The 26,907-nt window shown below is 31.5% G+C and overlaps 1 protein-coding gene across 3 annotated transcripts in view; it reads right to left on the reverse strand.

The window, feature by feature from the left end:
- Positions 1 to 26,907, reverse strand: part of LOC107444778 (corticotropin-releasing hormone receptor 2) — a 185,970-nt gene that overhangs the window by 72,046 nt on the left and 87,017 nt on the right. For 2 of the 3 annotated variants that reach the window (XM_087152095.1, XM_087152093.1), the window contains exon 2: positions 3,483 to 3,611. In XM_087152095.1, coding sequence (XP_087008221.1) covers positions 3,483 to 3,611 — 129 coding nt within the window. Of the gene's footprint in view, positions 1 to 3,482; positions 3,612 to 4,546; positions 4,706 to 26,907 lie in introns of those variants that run through there. The other variant, XM_087152094.1, reaches the window with a different exon arrangement.

Raw genomic sequence — 26,907 nt, forward strand, 5'->3', positions numbered from 1 at the left:
TTCTAATATCCTTGTTTCTGATGAAAGATCGCCTCTTGAATATCATCTTAGTTTCCCTTCCCATACAGCTACTACAGACATTGAAAATCAAAATAGAAAATTCTCCAGTGGGGAAGTTATACAACCTATAGTACCTGATATCCTCGTTTCTGATGAAATGTCTTCCATAACACTCAAAGATGAGGATCATCCAAGCTCCCTTTCCTACACAGTTGAAAACATAATACAACCTACTACACCTAATATAATTGTTTCTAATGAAATGCTTTCCTTCACCCTCAGAGATCAAGATCATCCTGGCTCCTCGTCTTGTGCAGCCACAGACAGTGAATCTTCCTGTGTAGAAGTGCTACAGACTACACCTGACATCCTTGTTTCAAATGATATCTTTTCCGTCACCCTCTTCCCCATACAGCTGCAGACATTGAAACACAATGCAGCGGGCCTTTTTCCAGTGGAAATGTCATGCCTGAATCATTAGGAGTTTTTAGTATGATTTGTAGCAGTACTCGTGTTTTGTTTAATAATATTCTGGCATGCCTTTTGCTCTTCATTTATAATATTTAAAAAAACCGTCTTCTCAGAAGCTGACCAATACGCAGAAAATTAATTCTGATGAATCCCATAACTAGAGTTGCCAAAGGTAACGCTTTTTTATTTAACTGTGATAAAATGTATATAAATAAATTATATTCTTAATAAATTATGATATTATTTGTTTAGAAATTTATATACTTTCAGAGTGCATAAAATTGTACTTCTAAATTATTAATTTTAAAACAATATATTCAATGTTGATGAAATAAACTATTTTTATATTAATAATTCAAATGTAACAATCCCCAGCATTATAATCCGTATGTTATTGATAGCAAGAAATAAAAATATAAGAGAATGTAAAGTACAACTTCGGTAAATAAATTAAGTATGAATTAACGTATAGTAATTTCATGATGACTTGCACTTGAATTGATCTTCGATGAATACAATATATGATTACAGAGGCGCTTCTAGTTTTAATTTATCGAATGAAATTCTAATTTTACTGAATCATCGTTGCATATATACTTTTCTAACAATCTTTTATCTTACAAAAAAGAACGGAACGGAAACTTAAAATTTTGTATTTAGTCACACAGTATCAGGATAGCAGGAGCAGTTTTGGTTAAGTTTAGTCCCTTAATTTGTCAAATAATTTGATGAATTTCTGGCTAGTGGGGTATGACTCATACCCCACTAGGTCCTCAACCTCATACATACCGTATGAGGATGATATAAAATAGAAGTGACAGATCTAACTGGATATTTGTCCTTAAATAACGAGTACGAAAAATGCGATTTGGAGGATTATGATTAGCTCTTCTTAAGGTTCCTCAAAATAATGTTGATATAGACCATACAAACCTATTTTGAAATCTTGGCTTTTTAAACTTAACTAGCTAATAGTTATGGCAGTTATAGTTAAGAGTTGTAAATGCATTATTATCAAGTCTTACGTTGTTGTGTACATATAGTGGTGGTCAAAATTATTGTAAATCAGATTTAAGTCAAAATCAAAATGTGAAAACATAAAATTTACTATTACTTTAAAAAAAAATCTTCCTCCAGAAAGAAAAAAGCTGGTGGCAAGTATGTGTAGACACACGATAATTCGGCGGTTCGGTTGCACTTATTGAATCCATTGCATTGCCATTGTGTATATTAAATTAAGCTGAACAGCGTCCTTGGAAAACTAAAAAACTGGTTAGAAAATTTATATACGAGTTATACTAAATAATCAGGACCCCCTCTGCTTCACTACTTCAGTAATGAAGAACCGTACTTTATAGAGGTATTTCAATTTTTAACTGATTATATATATATATATAAAACAAGAAAATTGACTAGAATAAGAGTGAGCAGTCTTCTCTCCGGTATTTAAGCAAGTGATTTTATACCGTCGAGGTTGCAGCTTCAGTGAATCTCGTCCTGATACTTTTTTTTCCGGTGAAGCCCACTGTTAGAAAAAATGCTGACTGTCAACTAGTTTAAAGTTTTTTTTAATTGTTTTTGATAACCAGCTTTTTAAATGTTTAACGAATAACCTTTTGGAGTTTTGTTTGTTGATAAATAGTTAGCTATATTAATGAAAGATGTTCCAGTTTACCAGTGTTTTTATTGATATCTCTCAAGCTACACTTGACAACAATTGGTGACCGGTGAATGGAATGTTTGCATTTCGTTTTTACAAGCTGCATATCGGATGCTCTACTCTTTTGTAGATTACTAAGGGCATGTTGGCTTTTTCCAAGTTTGAAACTTTTGTTTCAGAAGGCAAGCCGTGAGTACTATTTTGTTTTATTTTTGGATTAGTGCAAGAAAGCCCGAGTCTACGGAAACTCCAGATCAACAAATTGCTCGCGTCGCAGTTAAGCCGCCACTTTTTTGGAGAGCTAACCCAGAAATATGGTACAGACAAAAGGAAAGTGAGTTCACGGTTGCTGGAGTGACAACAGAGATAAAAAAATTTCACCACATAGTTTCTGCTATGCAACCGGAAGAATTAGTGATTATCAGCGATGTTATTATCAATCCACCTGTAGATGAGCCTTTCACCGCCCTGAAAAATAGATTGTGGGTTCAATATGCTGAATCCGAAGCAAAGCGTTTGAGGGATTTAATTTCGGGAATGCAACTCGGCGACCTTGCCCACTAATGATAATATGAATGAATGATAATAGTGAACTAATGATAATAAGTGTGTTTATAAAATATGTTGTCTCACTAGGTCAATGTAATTATTAAGTTAAAGTCAGAAAGTCAAAATAGGACCGTCGCAAGAGATAAATGCTCATATTCAGCTCGGTGCGCCATGCTCGTCATATAAAAGTTTGCATCTGGTTAGGATCATAAGGTTAAAATCAAGTGAAAAGTCAGATACTTAATGCATTAGGTAATTATGGCTTCCCAAATTAGGAATATTAAACTTTTTATTAGGACTGGGGTGTAATATAGCCCGAGCGTTGTCGAGGGTAAAGTTTAATTTTTTATTCATAACCGGATTAATCGAGATAATTAGATCGCTGGCGTATGTAGGCCATTGCACGCTATAACAAATTGGATTGCATTTCTCGAACAGTTTTCCTAATTTTTTAATAACAACACTAACAGAATAACAACAACAGTAAAAAAAAAGGCTAAGAAAAAATAATGTTCTGTTTTGTTTTTCGTGATATACATCCACCAAAACATATTTTTCCTAAACAACATTCGTCATTTCATACAATGAATGGGTAATGTATGTAATAATTCTCAAATTGTTCACACTGATGTTGTTAGTGATCAATAACACTGAATTTTTATTATCAAAGAAGTGAATGCATTATAATCAGTAATTTAAATCATGTTGAAGCATGTGATATATACAAAATTAGGATATCTTACAAAGGGCTAAAATAAAAACTCGTGTTAAAATAAACAAAGCAACTGAATTATAAACTCACCTGGGTGAGCTGATTCACCTACTATAGTTCCGACGGAATCAATTATAGGGCATGGCTTCATCAGAACTTCCCCAGGTAATGCTGGAGGCCAGCATAAAAAAGAATCCCAAGCTGCACCACAAAATAGACCTACAAGGAATAAGAGAACGTAAAGTATGATGTGGTAATCTAATTAAAAATCAGCTATCTTTTAAAATTTCTTCAAGAACATGCAAAGGAAATTAGTTCTTAGTTGTTTTTTTTAATGACAATCTCTTTTTTTGATAGCATAGAGGAAAAAATTATATTTAAATAGTTCAGAGTGGCCAATAACTTTAGACCAAGGTACTAGATACTTTGCTTAACACTAAAAAGACTGAAACTTAGTATATACCTATATTGCCCAAACGCAATCAAAATGACTGGATTGTAAAAGAATAAATAATGTGTAAAGAAATAAGTTAAAAATTAACTTTTAATATTTTTTATATTATTTACAGTTCTACAACAAGTTTGTAGTAAATATTAACAATAAAAAAAAATTATATGTTGTACAAAATTCTAAGAAATTGTGTCATTATATACATCTTCGTGTAATTGAAATTAAAAGCAGTCAAAATGACTTCCTTAGGCAATCTAGTGCTACGAATATTAAAAATTGGGGACTTTTTCGGGACTACTATGTAGAGTGACTTTTTTAGTTAACAGAAAAAGCATTCAAAATTGATATTTTCATCACAGTGGATTAATCAACATGATTCTTTTTTTCTACAAGTTTGACAGTTAATAAATAATGGAAAAATTTGCCGTTGATCTATGGCAAAATATTACCATTGTCATATGGCAAAAAAGTTTTATTATAGGGAAATCCCAAAGGATTTTTTATGTTAAAATATCTTAAGGGATTGACTTCCAATTCCACTCATTTAGAATGTATAAAATTTTATTTAGTAAAGACAAGCATTATTCAAGTTTAACAATACTTTCTAGACTAGTAGTCTTATTTAGCAATAAATCTAGATTCACGTCACAGAAATACTGAAAATTTTTATTTAGCTTTATAACTTTATTTAAAAAACATGTACCTGAATCTATGGAATACTGCAGCACGTAAGTTAAAAATATTTCTTTGATGCTTTATATTAGAGATTAGTTACGGAGAATTAAATTTTTACTTTAAAAAGGATCTTAACTGACATCAGTGTAGAACCATGTCATTCTCAACGGATGCTTTTTACAACTTGAATGATTAGACATTCAATTTCAAGTGGTTCAATGAATAGTTTAATTCTTAGCACAAATAAAAGCTGAATAATATATTCTTTTTCTGCTCAGTCTTCATTAAGAAAAGCAGACAGCATAAATTAAAATTCATAATGAACAAACGAGACAGCCAAGAAGAATTTCTTTCCTTTAATAAGCTCTTGCTCAAATAACTCCAAATTAACTAGTTAACTAATATTTCCTATATAAGTTATGTTTACCAGTAATTGGCCCTTAACATAATATCTTCAAGATTGATTATTTTCTCTACACATTCTGAGTTATGTGTTGCATTGAGTTTTGAACTAATTTAAATAGACTAATAGAAATTAAAGTTTAAATGAAATAAAAATTATTTTTAGACTCAAAAATTATTATTTTTTCCACGCACGCTCTTCGTAATAAAATAAATACTAGGAGGCTTCGCCCCCTGCTCGCTGGCGCTCGCCAACCCCCGGAGCTGCTTTCGCAGTTCATTTCGGATTGCTTCGCAATCCGATGCTCGTTCATTGGATACGTTCTTAACGTCTAGCTTTTGTATACTTTTTAGAACACTGAAGTTCCGAAAACTTTTCACTGTAGAAAATTCTAAACCTGTGCATTTCAATATTAATTTGAGTTTGAAAACAATTCGCATATTTTTCTTAATCACACTATTCTAAATTTCAGTTGTTGAGAAAAGTAACCGTTGTAAGTTTTGTTATAAAGTCTTTCCCACCAGAGGGTTAAAACCATGTGTTGTAAAACAATATGAAATAGATGTAAAGCATCGGCTTCGATGAAGATAATTTTGTGAGAATTTTTTTGATAATTCGGTGAGAATTCACCCGATTAGATATATGATACTCACTACGTGCTCTTGCGCGCCGAAGCCTACCAATTAAAACGTATTAGCGTTTTATATAATATAGATTAGCCATATGATGCTCACTACGTGCTCTTGCGCGCCGAATCCTATCAATTAAAAATGAAAACTGTTGCCAACGCGAGAAAAGAAATATCATTGGTTTTATTGATACATACGTATTAGCGTTTTATATAATATAGATAACCATTTTTACACTCACATTTGATACTAGGATGGATTGACTCATATTAACCTAGTGATTTTCGTCTGAAATATTAATTATTTGTATATCTCGCATGTGGGGCAAAATGGTTAAATAGCTCTTTGGAACCTTTAAAAAAAATAATAGATAACTTGATAATATTCAACTGGTAACTGGAAAATATTCAGTGTTACAAACAATATGACTAATGTAAAAATATTCGTTTTGAATAACTTGACTTGTTACATGAACAGCATATTTTTTACTTGGGATTTTTTTTTAACCAATGGGTTAGTGTTAGAAATGAGTGTTATAATTATTTAATATATTTCTCATGAGCAAAATGTTAATTTTTCTTATTTTTCGTTTACTAAAAATACATAGCTTTACTCTAGTATATCATATTCTAAATTAAATCGTTCCGAGACAATTAAACTTAATATAAATAAATAACGTCTACTAAAACCATAAATTTTTTTTTAAAAGTCTAAATTCTAATTTGTAAAAATTTTTTATTTTAGAGCAATAAATAAATAAAAGATTTTAGATAAATAAGCTTTCTACTATCAAACTATTAAAACTAGTAGTATCAGCGATAAACGCATACGTATGTTCATAATAGCATCCTGATGGGATTTTCTACATTTCTACAGTGGCTCGGATTTCTGATTAAAGTACAATTGAGATGGAATTTCCCATTTTCCCAAGCTTGCTTAGTAACTCGTAGGCCCTAGAAACGCAACATCGTAATTTCTTCCTGACAATTTATATCCATGTTGTTGACAAGGGGTTCACTCACGGATTAGACATTCCAGCTGGCGAAATATCTACTCCGTTCTACAATTAAATCGTTTGTCTATTCATATTTTTAAAACCGGTTTTAAAAATTAGTGGATTGCAGTATAAAAATTTTATTCGTATTTTCATAATTGATTTTGAAATGATTAAAAAGTGTATTAAATTTATAAAACAGCTTTCAAATATGTATATTTTACGGTTGATATTAATTAAATTTAAATCTAAGTTTTTTTTTCAATTGAAAGTAATTTAATTTAATACTTGGTTTGCGAATTAATTAAAAAATAACACTGCCAAACCCGAATAATCAATATTGGGTTTAAAAATACCTTGGCGTACGCAAGTCGCCAACAAATTTATGGGAATTATTACAACCATGCAACTGAAACATATTTGCGGTAAGAAATTTAGGAAGAAAAAGTTATAAAAAGATTTTTGTTTTCGATTAGGCGCGGCAGTGAATTAATGAGTCTGCATTAGTAATGAAATAAAAAGTATCCGTTACATTGATCGATATAAAAAAAAAAGAATTATTTATTTTTATGTTCGCTTTAAAAGATTAACTCTTCGATTTATTTCAAATATAATTCGATTAACAAAATAAGCTTAAGTAATTAAAGATATTTTTTGAAAGATAGGAAATAAATATGTAATGCCAATTGTGGCATCACAGCCTGGCATCTAGCCTCATTTTCAAAGCTTCTTAGTTTAACGACCATCGCAGGAATGTCACGCAATATTAATCCCGGTCAGACAACGTGAACAACGCCTGACTAAGTACTTTTCTCTTCAAATTTCCACACCGCTGTGATAAGAGAACCTTCAACCTACTTTTAACTTTATATTTTTTATCATACTTTTATTACATTAAATCCAATAAAATCAATAGACATTATTGTTTTGAAGCTATTATATTTGTACAAAACCGTACTTTCAAAAAACTTTTTCTTTGGGCTAGACTTTGATATGTATTTATCTATATTTGATATTTTTTGTCCATATAGAATTAAGTAAATTTCACCACCTTAGATCAGGAACACATCAAGATGCAGAGATGCCAACTGCTCCCGACACGCCAAAATAATTTAAAAAACGGTAAATAACTATTAACTAAATTTTGCAAATATTTGACTATTTTTTCTTGCTTTTTATACGGTATACTCGGTATAACATGAAATAATTCCTGTAATAAGAACATAGGCAAAAACAATAGACAAATTACATAAGATGCAACAAATAATGGCACATGTTAAAGCATACCCTCCAACTGCTACGAAATTTCCGTAGTTTCAGAAATCTTCTTTTCAGACGGTAGCAAAATTAATGTCTTAATATTTAAAAAAAATTAATTTCAGCGTAACATGTCCACTATTACTTATAAAAGTGCAGGCCATATGGCTAGATTCTTATGTACTGATAAAAGTTTTATGAGAGATCCATTTGCTTTAAAAATTTCTACTTTGGTTCGCTACCACTAGAAAGAATTATTTTCAAATTCCTCATTAGTTGGAGGTTATGTTAAAGTATAAAGTGGTGAATTATATAAGCCTACGAATTATTTAGATATAGTGGTGGATAGAAATCTATTAAATTGAATTTATTAAACCAAGAATCACAATTGATAAACTACCCCATTAAAATATTTATTTGCTGTCCGGAGCAGGTTGGCATCTCTGCAAGATGGCGACTAAAGCTCACTTCAATTATCAGTAATCCACAGTAGTTCTGAACCATGAGTTTTAAAACAATTTAGTTTCCCCTAATTTCCGTATTTAACTACTGAGGAACGGGCCTCATATTTTAAGGCCTTTATTTATTTAGGAGTTCAATTAGTTACCATGGATCTGTTAATTGATTTTTTTCTTCAATTCTTCAGGTTTCATTACCAGCAAATTCCTTACTTGTGCAATTTTGGCAATGGCAGGCATTTCATGACCTTAAAACATGCATAAAATTTCATTTACTTGTTCCGTTCCAGTTTTTCATTTCAGTTTTGTCACTCCAGATGTATATCCTGCATATTTTGTTTCTTTTTAAGTACAATTTATCTGTTTGTAAATTCTTTTATTGTATGTAAAAATTTAAATTTTTATGATTCAGTCCTAATTGATTTAAAAAAAATAGTAAAGGTAAATTAAATATCAGTAAATGAAACAATTGAGAAAAACATCTGGTTAAAATTTATGGGCACAAGGGCCAGAGCTGCACAAGGGCACATGAATTATGGGCACAAGGGCTCCTGTCACTAGGTATAAAATTTTCACTTTTTTTAAAGTAATAATTATTGGGTGAGAAGAAAAAAAAATCAAAAGTCACTAAGCAGTTGTTCTAAATTTATATATCTAGTTATTATTTAAATCATGTTGCCTAGTTTTGTCCGCGGTATTGCCAAAAAAGTTTATATTAATTAAATAATAAATAATTTAAGAAAAAAAAACATTTTAGAAAAGAAGCTGATTGTTTAATCGATTTCTGTCTCAAATAATGAAATCTTATTGTAATTGAATAACTTTAAAATATTCGAACTTTCAGAGAATGAGTAGACAATTTCAAACTAAAAAACCGGAATTACCTCAAACATAAATTTTTTTTCTCCATAATGTTATAAGAAAAGAGCTAAATTTTTATCTATAATTTAAATTTTAAAACTTATAAATGTAAATTTGTATCTTCAGTGGGACAAACAAATTATATACTTTGTCTTTACTTAGAATACTGCAAAAGTGGTATAAGGATTTCTGATATGAATGAAATTTTAGCATAAAAATTGCTGCAATTGACTACGAATTGAACAAAAGATAGACGTTCTCGAATTGTGTCAGTACATAAGCCAGTGGACTTGCAAAGGTATCTCATGCACTGGGACAAGGAAAAGACCAGGATTATTATTGAAATAAAGTGTTTTTCGTTTTAGTATCGAAAAGAGTATCGAGCACTAAAACTTTTATTTATCCTCATAAAAAGCTCTGCAACAATTGTTTTGTTATGTTAGAAGACCCAAATACGATTCCAGGGGGAAAAATCAATATATCCTAAAAGGTTTTTCTTACATGTGATAGTTTATACTATAAATAGTCCTTTTTTTATGATAGTGATGTGAATCGTGTTTTTCTTCTTAGTTTTAATATAGTTCATACGTATTTATTTTCCTTTTTTAGTTTCACAATAGACCATACGCAGTTATTTTCCTTTTGCTAGCACTGCGAATAGGCGATGCTTAACTTTTGAAGACGAAAGTTCAAAATAAGTAGCAATTTATTTTAAAATAAATAGTAATTTATTTAAGAAATTTTTAATTTTACTATAATCTAACTTTAAAAAATATAGCGGACATCTCTTGAAAATTGCTAAAATTGAAATCAAAATACTTCCACGTCGGCAAAAGCTAGACGGTTGGTTAATATACTGTTTAAAATTAATTAAGATGCTGGGATTGGAGGATGGGTTGAAGAATTAAAGTTTATTATGCTGAACAAGATAATTTTGGAAGGTCACCAAAATAGTCGACAAAGGCGGTCAGTTGTTGCAGAATTTGTGTTTTTTTTCTATTGTTATTTTTATTATTCTTAATTTATGTATGAATATCGAAATGAAGCTTTTCTATTAAGATAAAGTCTAATCTAAATATATAGATAATATCTAAAATATACATAGTCCAAATTTTAGCTAGTCATCCTTTATATTTTGCAGATGTGCATTTAAACAAGAAAAATAAATATGTGTAAATAATTATGAAACCGAAATAAACATGCGTAAATAATTATCGGTAGAGGTCACCATGAATGTTATTTCAGAGGGTCGGCATTTCATTACAAAAAAAAAGACCAAACAATAATTGAGATGAATGCCAGTTAGAGGTGAATATAGGATTACTTTTTTTTAAATAATAAAATTAATTTCAAACTTTTTATATTTCAGACCCCGTGAAATAAACAGTGCTTAGAATAACTCACCCCTTTTCTGTTATTAACAATAATAGTGTTTCTAAGTTAAAATCATTAGAGAAAATTAAATTTAGTGCAAATATTAGTTTTAAGCATAATTTATCTACGGTATCGAAAATTTTGGAATTGGCATTGAGTACAACCTTTTTTTTTTGTGCATAAACTACAGTTTGCATTGAATGTTTAAATTTTCTTTTGAATAGCAATCAAAAATATTTCAATTATACAAATTTAGATACAAATAATTATCGCTGATTTAAAAATGGTCTAGGAATTTCTCGCCGATTTCAAATTGATTTTCTCAGAAACTAAAGTAATATTCCTATGTAATTTGAAGACTGTCCTCTGAAGTTGAATTAGTTCTATATACATAAAAAAAACATAATAAAGTACGGAAATTCGAACACAATCATAACGTTTATCGCTTCGTACCTTTTAATGTAAATAATTGATCTACATTTCTTAATAAAATGAGACTGATTTTTCGAAAAAGAATTTCATGCGAACTTTTTAATATTTACTTGGCGCAAATATTTAGGACCAATAAAACGCTGGAAAGAAATTCTCCAACAGTTATGAAACGTTCTGCCCTCTTAAACTTTGGTCCGAAAGTTATATTTGTCTCCATAAACTGTAAATGCATCGCAATAAGAGTAAACTTGAGTTTAACATTGCATATATATGTGTGTCATTTTTATGGCCTTTTAAGTATTCAAGCAAGTTTAACCTCGACCAGAAAATTAATAATAGCAAGCGTGTTTTGGTCTCATAACTTTTTATTCGTTGTAATTAGTAGTAAGATATCAAATACACAAAATATTCAATATTTTGAAACTTTAGGAATTTTACGTATAATGCTTTTGTTTAGATAACACTAGATTGCCCAAAAGAGTCAATTTGTCTACATTTTAATTTCAATTAGAAAAGCAATGATGTATATAATGACACAATTTCTTAGAATTTTGTAACTTTTTGTACAACATATATTTTTTTTTATTGTTAATATTTACTAACAACAACTTGTTATATAACTGTAAATAATACAAAAAATTAATTATAAACAAATTTCTTTACACATTAGTTATTCTTTCACAATCCAGTCATTTTGACTGCTTTTGGGCAATATAAGTATATTCTAAGTTTCAGTCTTTCTAGTGTTAACTTAGATCTTAAAACAATTTTGAAATTATAATATTAAAAAGTATGGTAACTATAAATTTAATTTATTTTGAAGCTTGCATCCAGATGGCCTATTATCTTATCTATACATAATAATAAATGCGACTGTGAGTGTGTCTGTCTGTAATCACAATATATCGCCCCAGAAGCCTCGCCCAGGCACGAAACTCGGCACATAATTGTGTTTTGGCATAATGAAGAAGTATTTTTTTTTTTCAAAAATTTGGATTAGTTTTTCAGTTATCAGTCATTTTGTATCTATGCTTTTTCGTCTTCAAAGAGCCATATTCAAAAAACTATTAAAAAATGCATATACTTTTCTCCACTCTTATAAATGTATGCTAATGCGAACCTTACAATTGAAATATTAATTTTCGACAACGTAAACCAATAATATACGAAGGAATTAATAATTTAATTGTAAGGTTCACATTAGTTTACATTTATCAAAGTGGAGAAAATTTTAACTTTTGTATTAAAAATGTGGCAACATATTCGATACACAAATAGAACGCTTCGCTTTGATATATTTGTCGCTGTTCATAATTGGGTATAATATGAAAAAAACACAACTACTTCGATTTAGTAGGAACAACATATGACGCAATGCTAAACGAATGGAATTTAGTTGTTGTTTATTTAGTTATTGTTATTAGTAGTTGTTGTTATTTGTTTTAGTTGTTGTTGTTTATTTCGTTGTATTTAGTTTCAATAACTTTTCTTTATAATGCAATAAAGTCTGGCGAGCAGCTATTTAAACGATCGAACACTTCGTTTGTTTATTTGTGGCTTGAAGTTAGGCTCGCAGAAAATGCCGTTCATGGGTTAAATTTAGTAGGAACAACACAACCTGTGACGTAGGCTATATTATACCCAATTGTTATAATAAGTTTTTCTTCTTTCCACGCTATATTTTTTTTCTTAAGCGAAGGCGATAATTTTTGTAGCGATATAGAAATTGATACCATAAAAAATTATATAGAAATTGATACCATAAAAAATTAATTCGTTTTCGTGTTCTTTTCATGTATAATGATTAGTTTAGTTTTTTTTTCTTAAGCGTTGTAGCTATATAATATATAAAATAGGAATTTAATTGTTTTTGAAGGAACGATCACACTTACCTCGGATCTCTTTGGTTTTTGTATTCTTTATTTTAACAGTTTTTATTAAATATAATTAGTTATTTTCAGAAACTTTCAGTTTGCAGGTAAGCGCTTAGATTTTAATATTGAAGTTTCATGATTTGCTTTCATAGTAATTGTTGTTCTAAAGTATTCGTTGACTTTTTAAAGACCCGATTACTGACATGGCAGAACCGCCTTCCAAAAAACTTTGTATTTTGTCAAAGAAAAAGGTATTAAGAGATTCTCAAAGAAGAAGGGGCCAAGAAACGTCTGTGGAACGTCAAAGAAGGATGGAACATGACCGAATTTCGACAAGCAATTCTAGAGCCGTGATAAATAACAAACTTTTAAAGAAATTACTTGGTGCTCTGGAAATTTACAAGTTTATCGACGCTGTCATGGAAATAGATCAAGTGGTCAACTATCCGACAGAATTTTTGAACTCATTGGAACCACCTGGAGTGCCTGCACATAAATTAGAATTAAAAATTGGAGCATCAATTATGCTTTTAAGAAATTTGGATCCACCTGCATTGGGTAATGGAACATGATTAATTGTGAAAAAATTGATGCCTAATGTTATTGAAGCTATGATTATAACAGGACATTCAAAAGGAAATAGTGTGCTTATTCCTCGCATCCCCATCATATCTTTAGACATTCCGTTTCAGTTTAAATGACTTCAGTTTCCTGTTCGACTTAGTTTTGCGACGAGTATAAATAAATCTCAGGGACAATCTTTAATAGTCGTTGGTCTTGACTTGCAGAAGCCTTGCTTTTCACATGGACAGCTTTATGTTGGCTGCTCAAGAGTTGGTGAGGAAAAGAACTTATATTTATTGGCACCAAATGGAAAAACTAAAAATATTGTTTATAAAGAAGTTTTACAAGAATAGGAAGAATTATATACTATCTGTATGTTGACTGACACAAGTTTTTATTTTATTGCTGTTTCTTAAATATATTATTAACTACGTTATAATTTTCAGCTATTGGCCAATGATGATTTCGAAAGCAACTTTTGTATGCTTTTACAATTTCTGAGGCCTTTTTTTTTTTTTTTAAAAAAAAGTCTCCACCTGATAGTTATATTATAGGTTAGGTTGCCATAGCAAAGTTACATCTTCAAACATCCTCAAGAGCTATAACACATCTTCAGCAGAACTGGATATGAAGACAAAATTGCAGGACAGGAACACTTTAATTGTCCACTAATCTTCAGTCCTGCTCTGTTTTAAAAAACTTTATTTGTGATAACCGTTAGCGTGGCGGACAGCTGGCCGCCTTAGGCGGCTAGTTTTAAAATAAATAGTAATTTATTTGACAAATTTTTAATTATTACTAAAATCCAACTTTAAAAAATATAGCGGACATCTCTTGAAAATTGCCAAAATTGAAATCAAAATACTTCCGTGTCGGCAAAAGCTAGACGGTTGGTTAATATATTGTTTAAAATTAATTAAGATGCTGGGAGAAGATGGGTTGAAGAATTAGAATATTTAAATACAGGTTTGCTGAGCATTCAGCTTGGTTACCATTAAAGTTTATATCTTTGTTGAACAAGATAATTTTGGAAGGTCACCAAAACAGTCGACAAAGTCGGTCACTTGTTGTAGAATTTGTGTTTTTTCTTCTATTGTTATTTTTATTATTCTTAATTTATGTATGAATATCGAAACGAAGCCTTTCCATTTTATTAAGATAAAGTCTAATCTAAATATACATAATCTAAATATATAGATAATATCTAAAATATACATAGTCCAAATTTTAGCTAGTCATCTTTTTTATTTTGCAGACGCAACAGCAGCCGCGGTAGCAGCAGGTCGATCTGGCGGTTCTGGAAGATGAGTACCAGGTGGATCCGTAGCAGCAGCATCGGCGATTTTGTCTTCAGAATCAACTTCAAGAATTTCTTTTGCTGCATCAATATTGTCTGGACGTCCAGCTAATGTTTCACGTATTTCTAATACCATCAGAACTTTAGTATCTCAAGTAAGAGCTACTAATCCCGGAGCTTCGGAATTCGAAACAAGTATGTAAGCACTCGGTGAATTGATAGCAGCGTTAATTCATATTGTTAGTACAGCCAACATTGAAAATTTCAATGATGGCTCAGTAGCACAATCTGCTGCAGTAGTTAGTGAATCATTCCGATCTGCGTTTAAATGATTTATAATTTTTTCTTCTCTTTGTCCATACTAACACTTTTTGTTTTGAACATAATGTACTATAAGTAGGTACCACTATAAGTAGGCTCATAAGTGGACACATCAGGTGTCTCTCTTTTGAGCTTGGGCGAAAGACCTATTCAACGTGCACGAGGTGAAACTCTGCACAGGCTTCTCCCGATCACATTTTACACTGTCTTGGTCTGGAAAAGAAAGACCTCTACTCTGGTCCCTTACTTGTATTTGATTTCCCGAAGACTTTCGAGCTCATTGACTTGGTCTAGCCAGCGGCTGACCAAGAGGAATAAGTCAACAACAACAACTTATTTAGTGAGTTTGAAGGTATATTACATCATCAACGAATTATTCAAGTAGAATGTTTCGAACATTTTTTTTTACTGTTAGTTCACAGGTTGACTTCAAATCTTTAGGAAAAGCTCTTAATAACCTATAAACCGATGGCGAGTATGGGAGGAGTAGTAATTGACCTTGCCAACTTTCATCCATCAAAAAGTACCTCAAGATAAAATCGAGTTAGCATATCTATTATATAATAGTGAATTGATGTTCAATAGTTATAATGGTAGTTACGCTACAGAACTCCCCCTCCAGAATTTTATCTGGGATAGAATTCGATGAACGAAACCACTAGTTACCGTAGCGAGTGAAGAACTGTATAAATATCACATTTTGTAGTGCTTGTTGCGAGAGATGTAATTAACTCACAGATTTATGTGTGGTCTATTCCTGTGTTGCTGATCTTAGTAAACGAGTGCCTTCAGATGTCCGTGGTGTGTTATGTTGAGAAACGGCGTGAAGAGTACGACGACGCAGTCACAAATCATCTAGTTAACGTGAACCATTTATTGAAGAAGCAATCGTTATTGCCAACCGAGATCTATCAATAAGTATCTCGTTAATAAGCTAAATTAGTATGTTTTATATACTAGTAAATTGATGTTTAATAATCGCAGTGGTAGTTACGCTACAACAAGATTTAGTTTATATTTCAATGCAAAGTATGTTGAGAATTTTTTCAGGAATGCTTATTCTTGTTCTTTATTTTTTGGTAAAAATGTAAAAAACAGAAAAATTGCTTAAAATTTTTGCTTTTAGCACATTTTTATTTAAAAAAATAATATTTTATATTTATTAATTTCATGTTATCCAATTGTTCTTACTCTGTATTTCAATCTTTTGCAGCTTAAACTGGCTTAGAAGTTAAAGCCCTTCGATCATTTGCTACTTTTTCTTTTTTACAAGCAATGTCAATAATTTTAATTTAACGTTTCATGGTTGATAGTTGTTTCGGAGATTTATCCTCTTCAGTTAAATACGGGTCCAATTATCCCGAGTTATCTTTAGTGATCTTCTTTCCTCATTTTTTTTTTCTGAGGCAGACTTAATATATCGGAATTGTACGTTCTTAGAGAGAGTTTTTGTTTAGCAATATACTTAAGATCAATTAAATTCTACATCATTATTGATAATTACTTTAAAAATTTTGTTGTCGGTTAATTTTTTTTTCGCAGAGTGATTAAGTGTTTATTTATAATTACTACAACTAAAAAAATACAAATAACTAAATAAGAATGTAGTTTAGAAAAAGATATAATTTTTAATTGGTGGTTTTGCTTTCTTAGAAGCTAAAAAAAAACGTTATCTTCGGATTCTGAAATTTTTAAACATTTCAATCAGAATCGTTCTTTAAAACTTACAAAACTTTCATTTTCGGATTCTGAAATTAAAAACGTTTAAATCAGAATCGTTCTTCAAAAACATTTATCTTCCGGTTCTCAAATTTATAAACATTTAAATCAGAATCGAACTATGATGAATCGTTTAAGCATTAAAAATTTTTTGTATAACGTTATAAAACATATTATTTCATTACAGTATACTAAATTCAAAAGTTGTAAAAGCGAAGGAACGGAATTAAACTTTTAAAGTCTTTTAGTATATGTTTTGAGAATAAAACTTTTCGAAATAATCGGATTCGTCTAATTTGCTGGAACTTCCTAAAATTAACGCCAGCTGGTGCGTATATTATTCATAACTGCCAGTCCTGGAATTAGTATATAAAATTCTCCCAGAAGGGAAAGAAGTCTTGCGTATGAAATCATGAATTCATTAAAGAATTGTAAATTTCGCGAACTTCACAAACTTCCGCGAGTCGCTGAACATTTCATCTTTGCTATCTAGAATCGCAAAAGGTGATACAATCTTCTGCCATTGTAGCTTTCGTTTCGCTCTTCCTAATTAGAAATGTTCTTCGTTTATTCACAGCCAATGTGGAGTGGAGAACAAGAATTAATTTACGTTTAAATTTTTAACGTAAGCCACGTGTCTCTTTTATTCTATCAGAGTTCCGGTTTATTTGTAGACAGTAATTCTCCGGTTTTTGAAGAACCGGAAAATCGGTTCGTGTTTTAATGACTGACAAGGTTTCAGTTGAAAATTTACACACTGTAGAGTTGGAATATTTGTTTCAATTAGAATTGGAATAAATTTTCTCTTTTGAGAGATTTGTAGCTCCAATGGCTTTTAAACACGCTTTGCCCAAGGGAGCTAACGGTAATATCTCAGAATTATTTTGAGTCTTTACGTCACAATAATAAAAAAAAAATATGAAACATTCAATCATAGCTGATGACGTATAAACAGGAAAAAAAATATTAGTACTAATTTACAGCTAATTAAAAAAATTAAAAGGTTGAAAAATTCTGCTCTAGTACTTTTTTGATCACCGCATATCCTAATATAGTAAAGAATATAATTTTAAAAATTTTTAGTACCAGAGTGATCTATTAGTTATTATATTGTTTTTAAAGAGTAACAAAATATCGATTAAAATTTTTTTTTAAAATTGAAACTTAATTGATAAAGAGAAATTTTGTGAATCTACTGATGTATAAACAGTGTTTGATTAAATTGCTGTAACAAACAATAAAATAAACAAGAAAATTTAATGAAATTAATTTTTTTTCTTTCTTCGCTGTTTGTATAAAAATAAAAACTGCTCAATGTATTTAAGCAATACCGAACTGGTTTTGTATTGAACGTGATGAGCATTTTGAATTTGTATAAGTAAATTTAATGTGTATGAATTGCTTCTTAAAAGTGGAATCACCCTAAAACAAAATTTGATTGAAGGTTAAGTATATATATATATATATATATATAGTAAAATTAAAAAAAAAACATATTTTTGTAAAAACAAACAATAGCTTGCGAACAGTCAATATAAAGTATTTCTTAAATTTCTCTCTTTTAAAAATTAGGTTTATTTTAAAGAATATAATATAAAGTAAATTTAATGTAAAATAATATTAATTAAATTTTATGTTCGCTAAAAAGTTTGTTACAAAGTGTATACAGAAAGTTTTCGTTAAAAACAGAAGTAGTGGGATCTAGTTTTAAGTGTCACACAATTTATGGTGCCTGCAATTTATTTTTCTTGTGCTTTCACACTTTAATTTGTATAATAATTACACACAAAACATTGTGAAACTACATTTAAGATTTTATAAATATATGAGTTGGAATGAGATTTTTCTTAATTTTTACAGTCTTTATAAGTGATTAAAAAACAATAACATGCAGGCAACTTTTGTAATAGTTTTTCAAAAGCACACAAGGAACAAAAAAGGGGAGCTATAATATTTTATTAAACCTCAAAGACATTGTCATTTATACATTAATTTAATCCCTAATCTTTTGTGCGTAAATATTTAGGTATCAAACATTACAACTTATTTTATGCATTTTAAACAATTATTAACACAAGTGTATGATAATTTTACATACTTAATAGTGTAAAACCTTTTATGATGAAGTGTTCTTTTTTTGGTCCTCGTGACATTAAACTTCACGTATTCAATTTAACCCATTACAGAATTCTTATTTTTACACAAATTTATAGGTACTGGTGTATGTACCATAGTTGTATAAGTTCTTACACCAATAATTTGGTGTATGAACCATAGAATAAACACCAAATTATTGGTGTATGAACCATAACAGGTTCATACACCAATAATTTGAAACTAGCTAAAGAAAAAGGGCATTTTAACAAGCTAAAGAGCTAACAACAGATTTTAAAACTTATATGAGTTATTTGTTTTAAGAGCTATATTTTAATTTCAGTTAAAAAATACTTTTTAATTATAAAATTCAGCTTGAGTAAGTTTATTTTTACAGTTTAAGAATTCTTTCATTTCTATATCCGAAATAAGTTTGATAATTTTCTAACGAAATGAATTCAAAAGTTTTCTTTTAACTCCTTGCGACAGTTGGTAAATCAAATTATCTCTTAAGACTCCGAAACATCATTTGTTTATTTTGAAATTTCATTTCCGAATATCAGCTCGAATAAGTTTACTTTAAAATCAACGAATTTTATGTTGGACTTGGAAAAGAAATAGATTAAATTTGATTTCTAAAGCAAAACGTCTTCATTAGATATTGATTTTTGCTAAAATTGGGATACGAAACATGTGAAGCATAATTTGTTAATACTGTTATAGAAATATGATTCTAGATTTGTAAATAGTTCGATTAATTTTAAAAGTTTTGTTTCCTATTCTGTACTCTCATTCCACGTAAAAAGCAATCATTCATATGATTGAAGTATGAATATATTCTTTAAAGAACATCATTGATGTATGAATGAATTTATTAAGAAGATACATCATTTAGACTTTTTCTAAAAACAACTGCCTTTTTAATCGATTATAAGGATTACATGATTAAAAATTTTTCATTTTAGTCTCTAAGTTTAATAAAATATATTTTTACAGTCGACTGCATATATCAAACTAAATTTAAAGTAATTTACTAATTATTTTGAATCTTGGTATAATTGATAACTTTAATTTTCTCTAGGAAAAGACAACGGATTTGAGTATTTATTTGATTTATTTATAGAAGTTTAACAAATGATGTAGCTTCTGTAGCACTTACGGTTTTTCTATTGAAAATTTTAATTAAATGATAGCTTATTTAACGAAACAAAAAGCATTTAGCTGTGGTTCGCTGGTCATTTAACACTACATTCAATTCATCCCTACGTAATTAAAAAAAGAATGAATAGAATTAAATGTCGAATTTAGTACACAAGATTCTGTGATGCATTAAGAATAAACATTTTTAAAACTGTTAAAATTAAATGCTTAAGAAAATCATGTGAAAACTGGATGAGTTAACAAGACCACAAATGTCAAAAAAAGATTGTTCATAGAGATCGAATTTTAAAAAGACAAAAAACTTTAGGACGTACAGTAAAAAACAAGGGAATTTAAACAATTTGTAGTTAATTTGCCAAAAACTGATATTTTAATTAAGCCACTTAACGAAAAGTTCTTTTTCTTCCAAACAGCTATTACTAGGAAAAATAGTTTTGCATTTTGGCACTTAAGTTAATTAGTTTAAAGTCGCCAAGAGCTGAATTTGGCTACATTTTGATTTTAATTTAAAAATGTTACTAATAATAAAAGCTAGTTGAAATTAAGAAACTCCTGAATCAAGATATGAGGTTCGACAGAAACTTCCATAACACCTGTTTGTAATCATTCACTACGATGAAAGACGAGTTAATTAAATATTTGGAAGTTTTTAACTAAAGTATGGTCTTTATTTTAGTGCGAATAACTTTCACTCAATCTTCTTTGGTATAAAAGTTAATCAAATATATTTGCTAACAAATTAATTTAATACTTAATATTCTGATTAAATTTCCAACACCGAATATTTTCCCTATCTTTAGTTAAAGATGGGTTCATCGGTGAATGCACCAGAATAAAGCACCTGGGGAAAAAAACGAGAACAAAAAGAAAACCTTTAAGATCTCAATGTAAATCTGATTCAGTTTTACTCAAAGTAAAACTGATTTGACAGAAAGGAGATTATATTTTATAGATTTTAAATAAATGATTAAAACTCTTGAAGCTTTAAAAAATTAATGATCCCAACAATTACCCTTATTTTATTGGGACACACAATTAATGCTTCATAATTTTTGTTAATGTTTTTAACTTAATAATTTATCCTTACTTAACGTTAATTTATCCTGAGAGACAATTGCTAATTGTTATATTAAGTCTGATAATGCTATTATAGGAGCTATGCAACTAAAATTAATAAAATGCCAATTGCCACTTTCCGAAAGTTCCTTGTTTATTATTTAAATTTCAGGAACATAATTAATTCCATCTGAAAAAATATTAAACTAACATTCGGACAAATTGGGCCGAATTTAATCGACCGTATTCGTAATTGTCAAAGCATTTCCTTTTGTTTTGGGTTGTTTTTACTTTGCTTTTTTCGGTGAAATGATTATATCGAGATCAAGGTACACAGAAGTTAATTTTTTTCCTGTTAAGATTAATTTTAAACTATATTTGTACAAATTAACTTGATTATGTATCATTATGCACAGTACAAGCAGATACGGTTCATGGATAATTTAATTCTGCATTCAATCAATGCGAAAAGTCTTTTGGAAAAGGATTATTTGAATTGAATTGAATTTTAAGGTGGCTTTAATGACACAAAGTCTATCAAAGGATATGCTGCGCCAAACAAATGGCTTAACTGTTTAGAAAATATATCTTTCAGTTAAATGAAATTTTCCAGCCAATAATTGTTTTGATAACTAATCCTCTCTCTGGTCCCTTCACTTACCATTACCCCGTGGTAACCTCCGAGTCATCTTTGTTTTCTTACCTTAAAATTCTATGATTTTCAATTTTCCTAACCATCCAAAATTGGAATACGAGAAAAAACAGGGCGTATGCAAAAATGTGTTAGCATAAAAAATATTTAATAATAAAAAGTGAATCACGTTGGTTCAGGGTAAAGAGCCTTCGCCTCTCAATGACGTGACCCAGGTTGATTGCCAACGGTGCTGGTTGGATCAAATTCTGCTCCCAGCTCTCATCGACCACAGATCTGACCGTGTGGTTATTATCTCAACGTAACTTAAATTCGCTTAGGTCCATGAAAAAGTTCTCTACAATGACTAGTTTGTCATAATGCTTTATATCCAGGAGATCTTTCGTCTTCTGGGTCGGGTTCAAAATTACGAAGTTGGACAGTGGTAGCCATAAACTCAAAATTGGGTCAGTTATTCAACGACGGTTATAAAATAAAAAGTACTGTCGATCAAAATCTTCACAATAGCGATCATTTCCCAATCATCGTTTCATATTCAGCTACTGTTCCTACCTCGGTTTTTATCTATCACCCTGTGGTTTGGAGACTATTCATGCAATACTGAAGATATGGTGATTGGCAACAATATTGATGCTGTGGCTGAGCAATTTAATTCGGTAATTATGCATGTTGCCAAATCCAGAGATACCAACTGCTCCGGACACGCAAAAAAAAAAAAAAAACGGTAAATAACTACGAATTAAATTTGGCAAGTATTTGATTATTTTTGCTTGCTTTTTAAAAGGTATAACATGACTAAACAACTATTACGTGGTGCATTATATAAGCCTGCGAATTATTTAGAATTGTATTGTATTGAATGTAGAAGTTTTATGGCACAAGATCCAAAGGAGGATATGCTGCGCCAAACAATTTGTTGAGTTAGATCTAATGGTAAATTGCACACAATAGTTTCATTGTTATAAAATAAATGAAACTAATAAAATAGTTTCTCAAGACACGCATTTTCAAAAGTTCATAAAAATCAATAAAAAGCGTAATTCTATAAAATACACAGAAAAGGTAAAACGGTTCATGGGTAGGAAATAAGAGTGAATAAAATCAGATTGATTGATTGAATGTAGGGTTTAATGGCACAAAGTCCAAAAAAGGACATGCTGCGCCAAACAAACGGTTTTAAAATAAGGTAAATGTATAATACAAATTTTCCTCATCAAAAGTCACACGGAATTAATAAAACTAGGTACAACGTGACAGAGGTATTTCAAAAGTGAGTAAAAGTAGATAAAAAGGATAAAACAGTTATATACAAGATAAAAGACCAATCGCGCGTAGAAACGCAAAAATGTTAGGATGATGGGAGTCAGCTAACAAATCCTGCAGAGTTAAAATAGAACTACCAAAAAAGGTTAGTCGATGACGGTTAAAACATGGGCAGATGATTAAAATATGATGAATAGTTAGTAAAACTTTACAGGTGTTGCATTGGGGTGGAGGTTCCCCAAATAACAAATGTAAGTGTGTCAGCCGAGTGTGGCCGATTCGGAGACGATTTAACTTTACATCTGCATGTCGCAGACTCAATACAGGATAAGGGTTAAAATCTGTTTTTATTGAGTGCAACTTGTTATAAATCTTTAGATCCCATTGTTGTTGCCAAACAGATGTGATGAACTGTCGAATATAAGTTTTTGTGTCCGAGAAAGGTATAGATAGAGTTAAGACAGAGGTAGCAGATCGTGCAGCCGAATCAGCTAAGTCGTTCCCAGGTATACCGACGTGACTCGGTATCCAACAGAGTAAAATATGAAATCTATTTTTGTGGAGGGTTATCAACAAGTGATTAATAAAACATAAAATCGGGTGAGTGTCAAAATTTTCCAACTGCCTCAAAACACTCATACTGTCGGAGTATATGCAATATTTCCTTGTAGAGCGAGTGGAAATCAGCCGCAGTGCCAAGAGAATGGCAGCAGCTTCAGCAGTAAAGACGGAGCAAATACTTGGGATTCTGTAGCTATAGGTATCATCAGCTATAATGACGCCACAGCCCACATAACCCGCAGATTTTGATCCGTCAGTAAACACAGGTACATACTCTGAATATTGATGACGATGAGAAATGAATAGTTGCTGGAAGATAATGGGTGCAACATTAGATTTATTATACATCATAAAAGGGGAATAAAATTGATATGGTATAATGTTCCATGGAGGTATGAGAAGATGATCCACTGATTGCGATGGTGATTTGCAAATGTCAAAAGTTTGAATGAGTAAACGCATGCGAGCATGAAATGGACGGACGTGAGAAGATCTAGCTGCATATAATCTCTCCAAGCTTGATGAAATTACATAATGCTTTAGTGGATGATATCTAGAGGACATGATACGAAAATAATAACTGAGAGATAGCTTCATGCGACGTAAATCTAATGGTATTTGATTGCAGACAACGTATAAACTTTCAACAGGGGATGTACGAAAAGCTCCCGAACAAATACGAAGAGCTGAATGGTGTACAGTATCTAAGATACGTAGATTGGAGGCGGTTGCAGAGCCATAAACTGCACATGCATAGTCAATTCGCGATAGTATGAGTGCTTGATATATGCGTAGCAGGGCTAAGCGATCCGCTCCCCAAAATGTATTAGACAGTACACGCAACATATTCAGTTTCCGTTCGCATTGTTTTCGTAACTGCCTTATATGAGGTATGAAAGTTAGCTTATTGTCGAAAGTGACACCTAAAAACTTCGTGTGTGGTACAACTGGTATATTAATGTTTCGAATGGAGATGTCAGGGTCATTATGAAGCGAGCGTTTACGGCAGAAATGGATACAGCAACTTTTAGATGGCGAAAGAGTGTGACCATTCTGATCACACCAGTCTAAGATCTTGTTCACAGCTAATTGCAGTTGTCGCTCGATGACTCTCATGTCGGATCCTGAGCACGAGATGTGTAGATCATCGACATAGAGAGAGCCAGAGACAGTAGGGGGCAAGAAGTTTAAAACTGGTGAAATATGCAGGATGAATAATGTGACACTTAAAACGCTGCCTTGTGGGACGCCTTCCGCTTGAGCGTAAAGATCAGATAATGTAGATCCTAGTTTAACTCGAAAATAGCGCTTTAGCAAGAAATTTTTGATGAAAATTGGCAAATGACCCCGGAGTCCAATGTCAAACAGCGTCTGGAGAATTCCATAACGCCAAGTCCGATCATATGCTTTCTCAATATCAAAAAATACAGAGACGAGATGATTCCGCCGGACAAAGGCGTTACGAATTCTGGATTCCAGTTCAATAATATTGTCTAATGTTGACCGGCCCTTACGGAAGCCACTTTGAAAATCTGGTATGACACGCTTTTTTTCGATGTAATACACAAGTCGAGAGTTAACCATCCGCTCAAATGTTTTACCAAGGCAGCTGGTCAAGGCTATCGGACGATAGTTGACTGGATCGTTAGCGTCTTTACCTGGTTTTAGAATAGGTATTACAATTGCTTCACGCCAGACAGATGGGTACGTTTGTTCCGTCCATATTCTGTTGAATAGAACAAGGATATTTGACAAAGACGTCCCATCTAAGTGGCGGAGCATTTGATATGTAATACCATCAAAACCAGGGCTTGTGTTTTTACTTCGATATAGGGCTCTTTGTAATTCGGCAAAGCTAAAATCACTGTTATATTGGCAGAGACGACGCGATGCAAAGTTTATATTATTCCTTTCGACGGTCTGCTTATGGTGTTGAAATGCTGGGCTGTAACTCTCTGGACAGGAGACAGCAGCAAATGCATCACCAAGCATATTACAAACGTCTGTAGGAGAAGAATACATGGTATCGCTTTTCTTAAATATCGGAAGTCGAAATTCGCGATATATGCCATTAGCTCTCTTAACTCTCGACCAGACTTGTCTGGAAGATGTTGAAGATGTTATGAACGAGACATAGCGGGACCAAGATTCTCTTTGACTTTTGCGTCTGATCTTTCGTGCCATAGCTTTTGCCCGTTTAAAGGCCAAAAGGTTAACAGTATTAGGATAACGGCGGAAGATGTTCCACAAGCGTCTCTGCTCTTTGTAGGCAGCTGCGCATTCCTTATTCCACCACGGCTTGCGGTGGCGAGGAAGCGAACTTGACGACTTAGGAATACTTTCTTCTGCTGCTTGTAGAATTACAGATGTTATATTATTAATAGCAGCACCTATAGTATTGCTAGTTATCATATCCTCCGTAATTTGAGCAAGCATTGTAAATAGAGGCCAGTTAGCGCGATGAAATATGAAAGTTGATGGTCGTGGACTCATGGGAACAGAAGTAAAATATGAAACAATGAGAGGAAAATGATCACTGTTGTGAAGATTATCACTCACAGAAAAGTTTATAAAAGGTAAGATAGCGGATGAACATAATGCTAGATCAATGGAGTGAAAGGTTCGAGTAGGTGAATGAAAGTAAGTTTCTTCGTCTTTATTTAGCAAACAGAGATTATGGTCGTGTATGAGTTGTTCAATTTTACGCCCCCGATCATTGGGGGTGGAACTACCCCACAATTCACTATGACCATTAAAATCTCCGAGCAAAATAAAAGGCGAAGGTAATTGAACTATCAGTGAGTTCAAATCTGTTTGAGAAATGGATGCATGAGGAGGTAGATAAACAGAGCAGACTGTAATGAGAACATTGATGTGAATTTGAACTACGGTAGCTTGTAATGAGGTTGATAATGAAGTTAAAATTGCTACGCCGCCATGCGGTTGATTTCCATCATTAAAATCCTGCCGATAGCAAGAATAGTTGCGCAGTTTAAAAGTATTTGATGACGTGAAATGTGTCTCCTGCAAGGCAATGCATGCAGGTTGATATTTTGAAATAATGTCCTTGACATCAGAGACTTTATTTCGCAAACCGCGACAGTTCCATGATATGAAAAATATAGACATTATGAAGTATAAAAGGATGATTTAAAGGTAACGTCATTATTAAGTGGTCAGTCGAGTAGGCATTCGTCGTCAGAAGGATGCAAAGACAATTCTACCTCACAATCCATCTTCTGTAAAGCAGAAGAAGTGGATTGATTGGCAAGTTGAATGTACTTTGCATCTTTTTTCTTCCTGGAATAGCCAGGTTTTTGACTTGGGGGTAATTTTTTTAAGGGTATTTGTTTTGGAAAAGGTCGGGCCTTTTCGGAATTGTCTATTTTAGATGTTTTACTAGGGGGAGGTGAGGTGGT

Source organism: Parasteatoda tepidariorum, chromosome 9 (genome assembly GCF_982258835.1).
Source record: "Parasteatoda tepidariorum strain Cologne lab strain chromosome 9, Ptep-v5.0, whole genome shotgun sequence".
Lineage (NCBI taxonomy): Eukaryota > Metazoa > Arthropoda > Arachnida > Araneae > Theridiidae > Parasteatoda > Parasteatoda tepidariorum.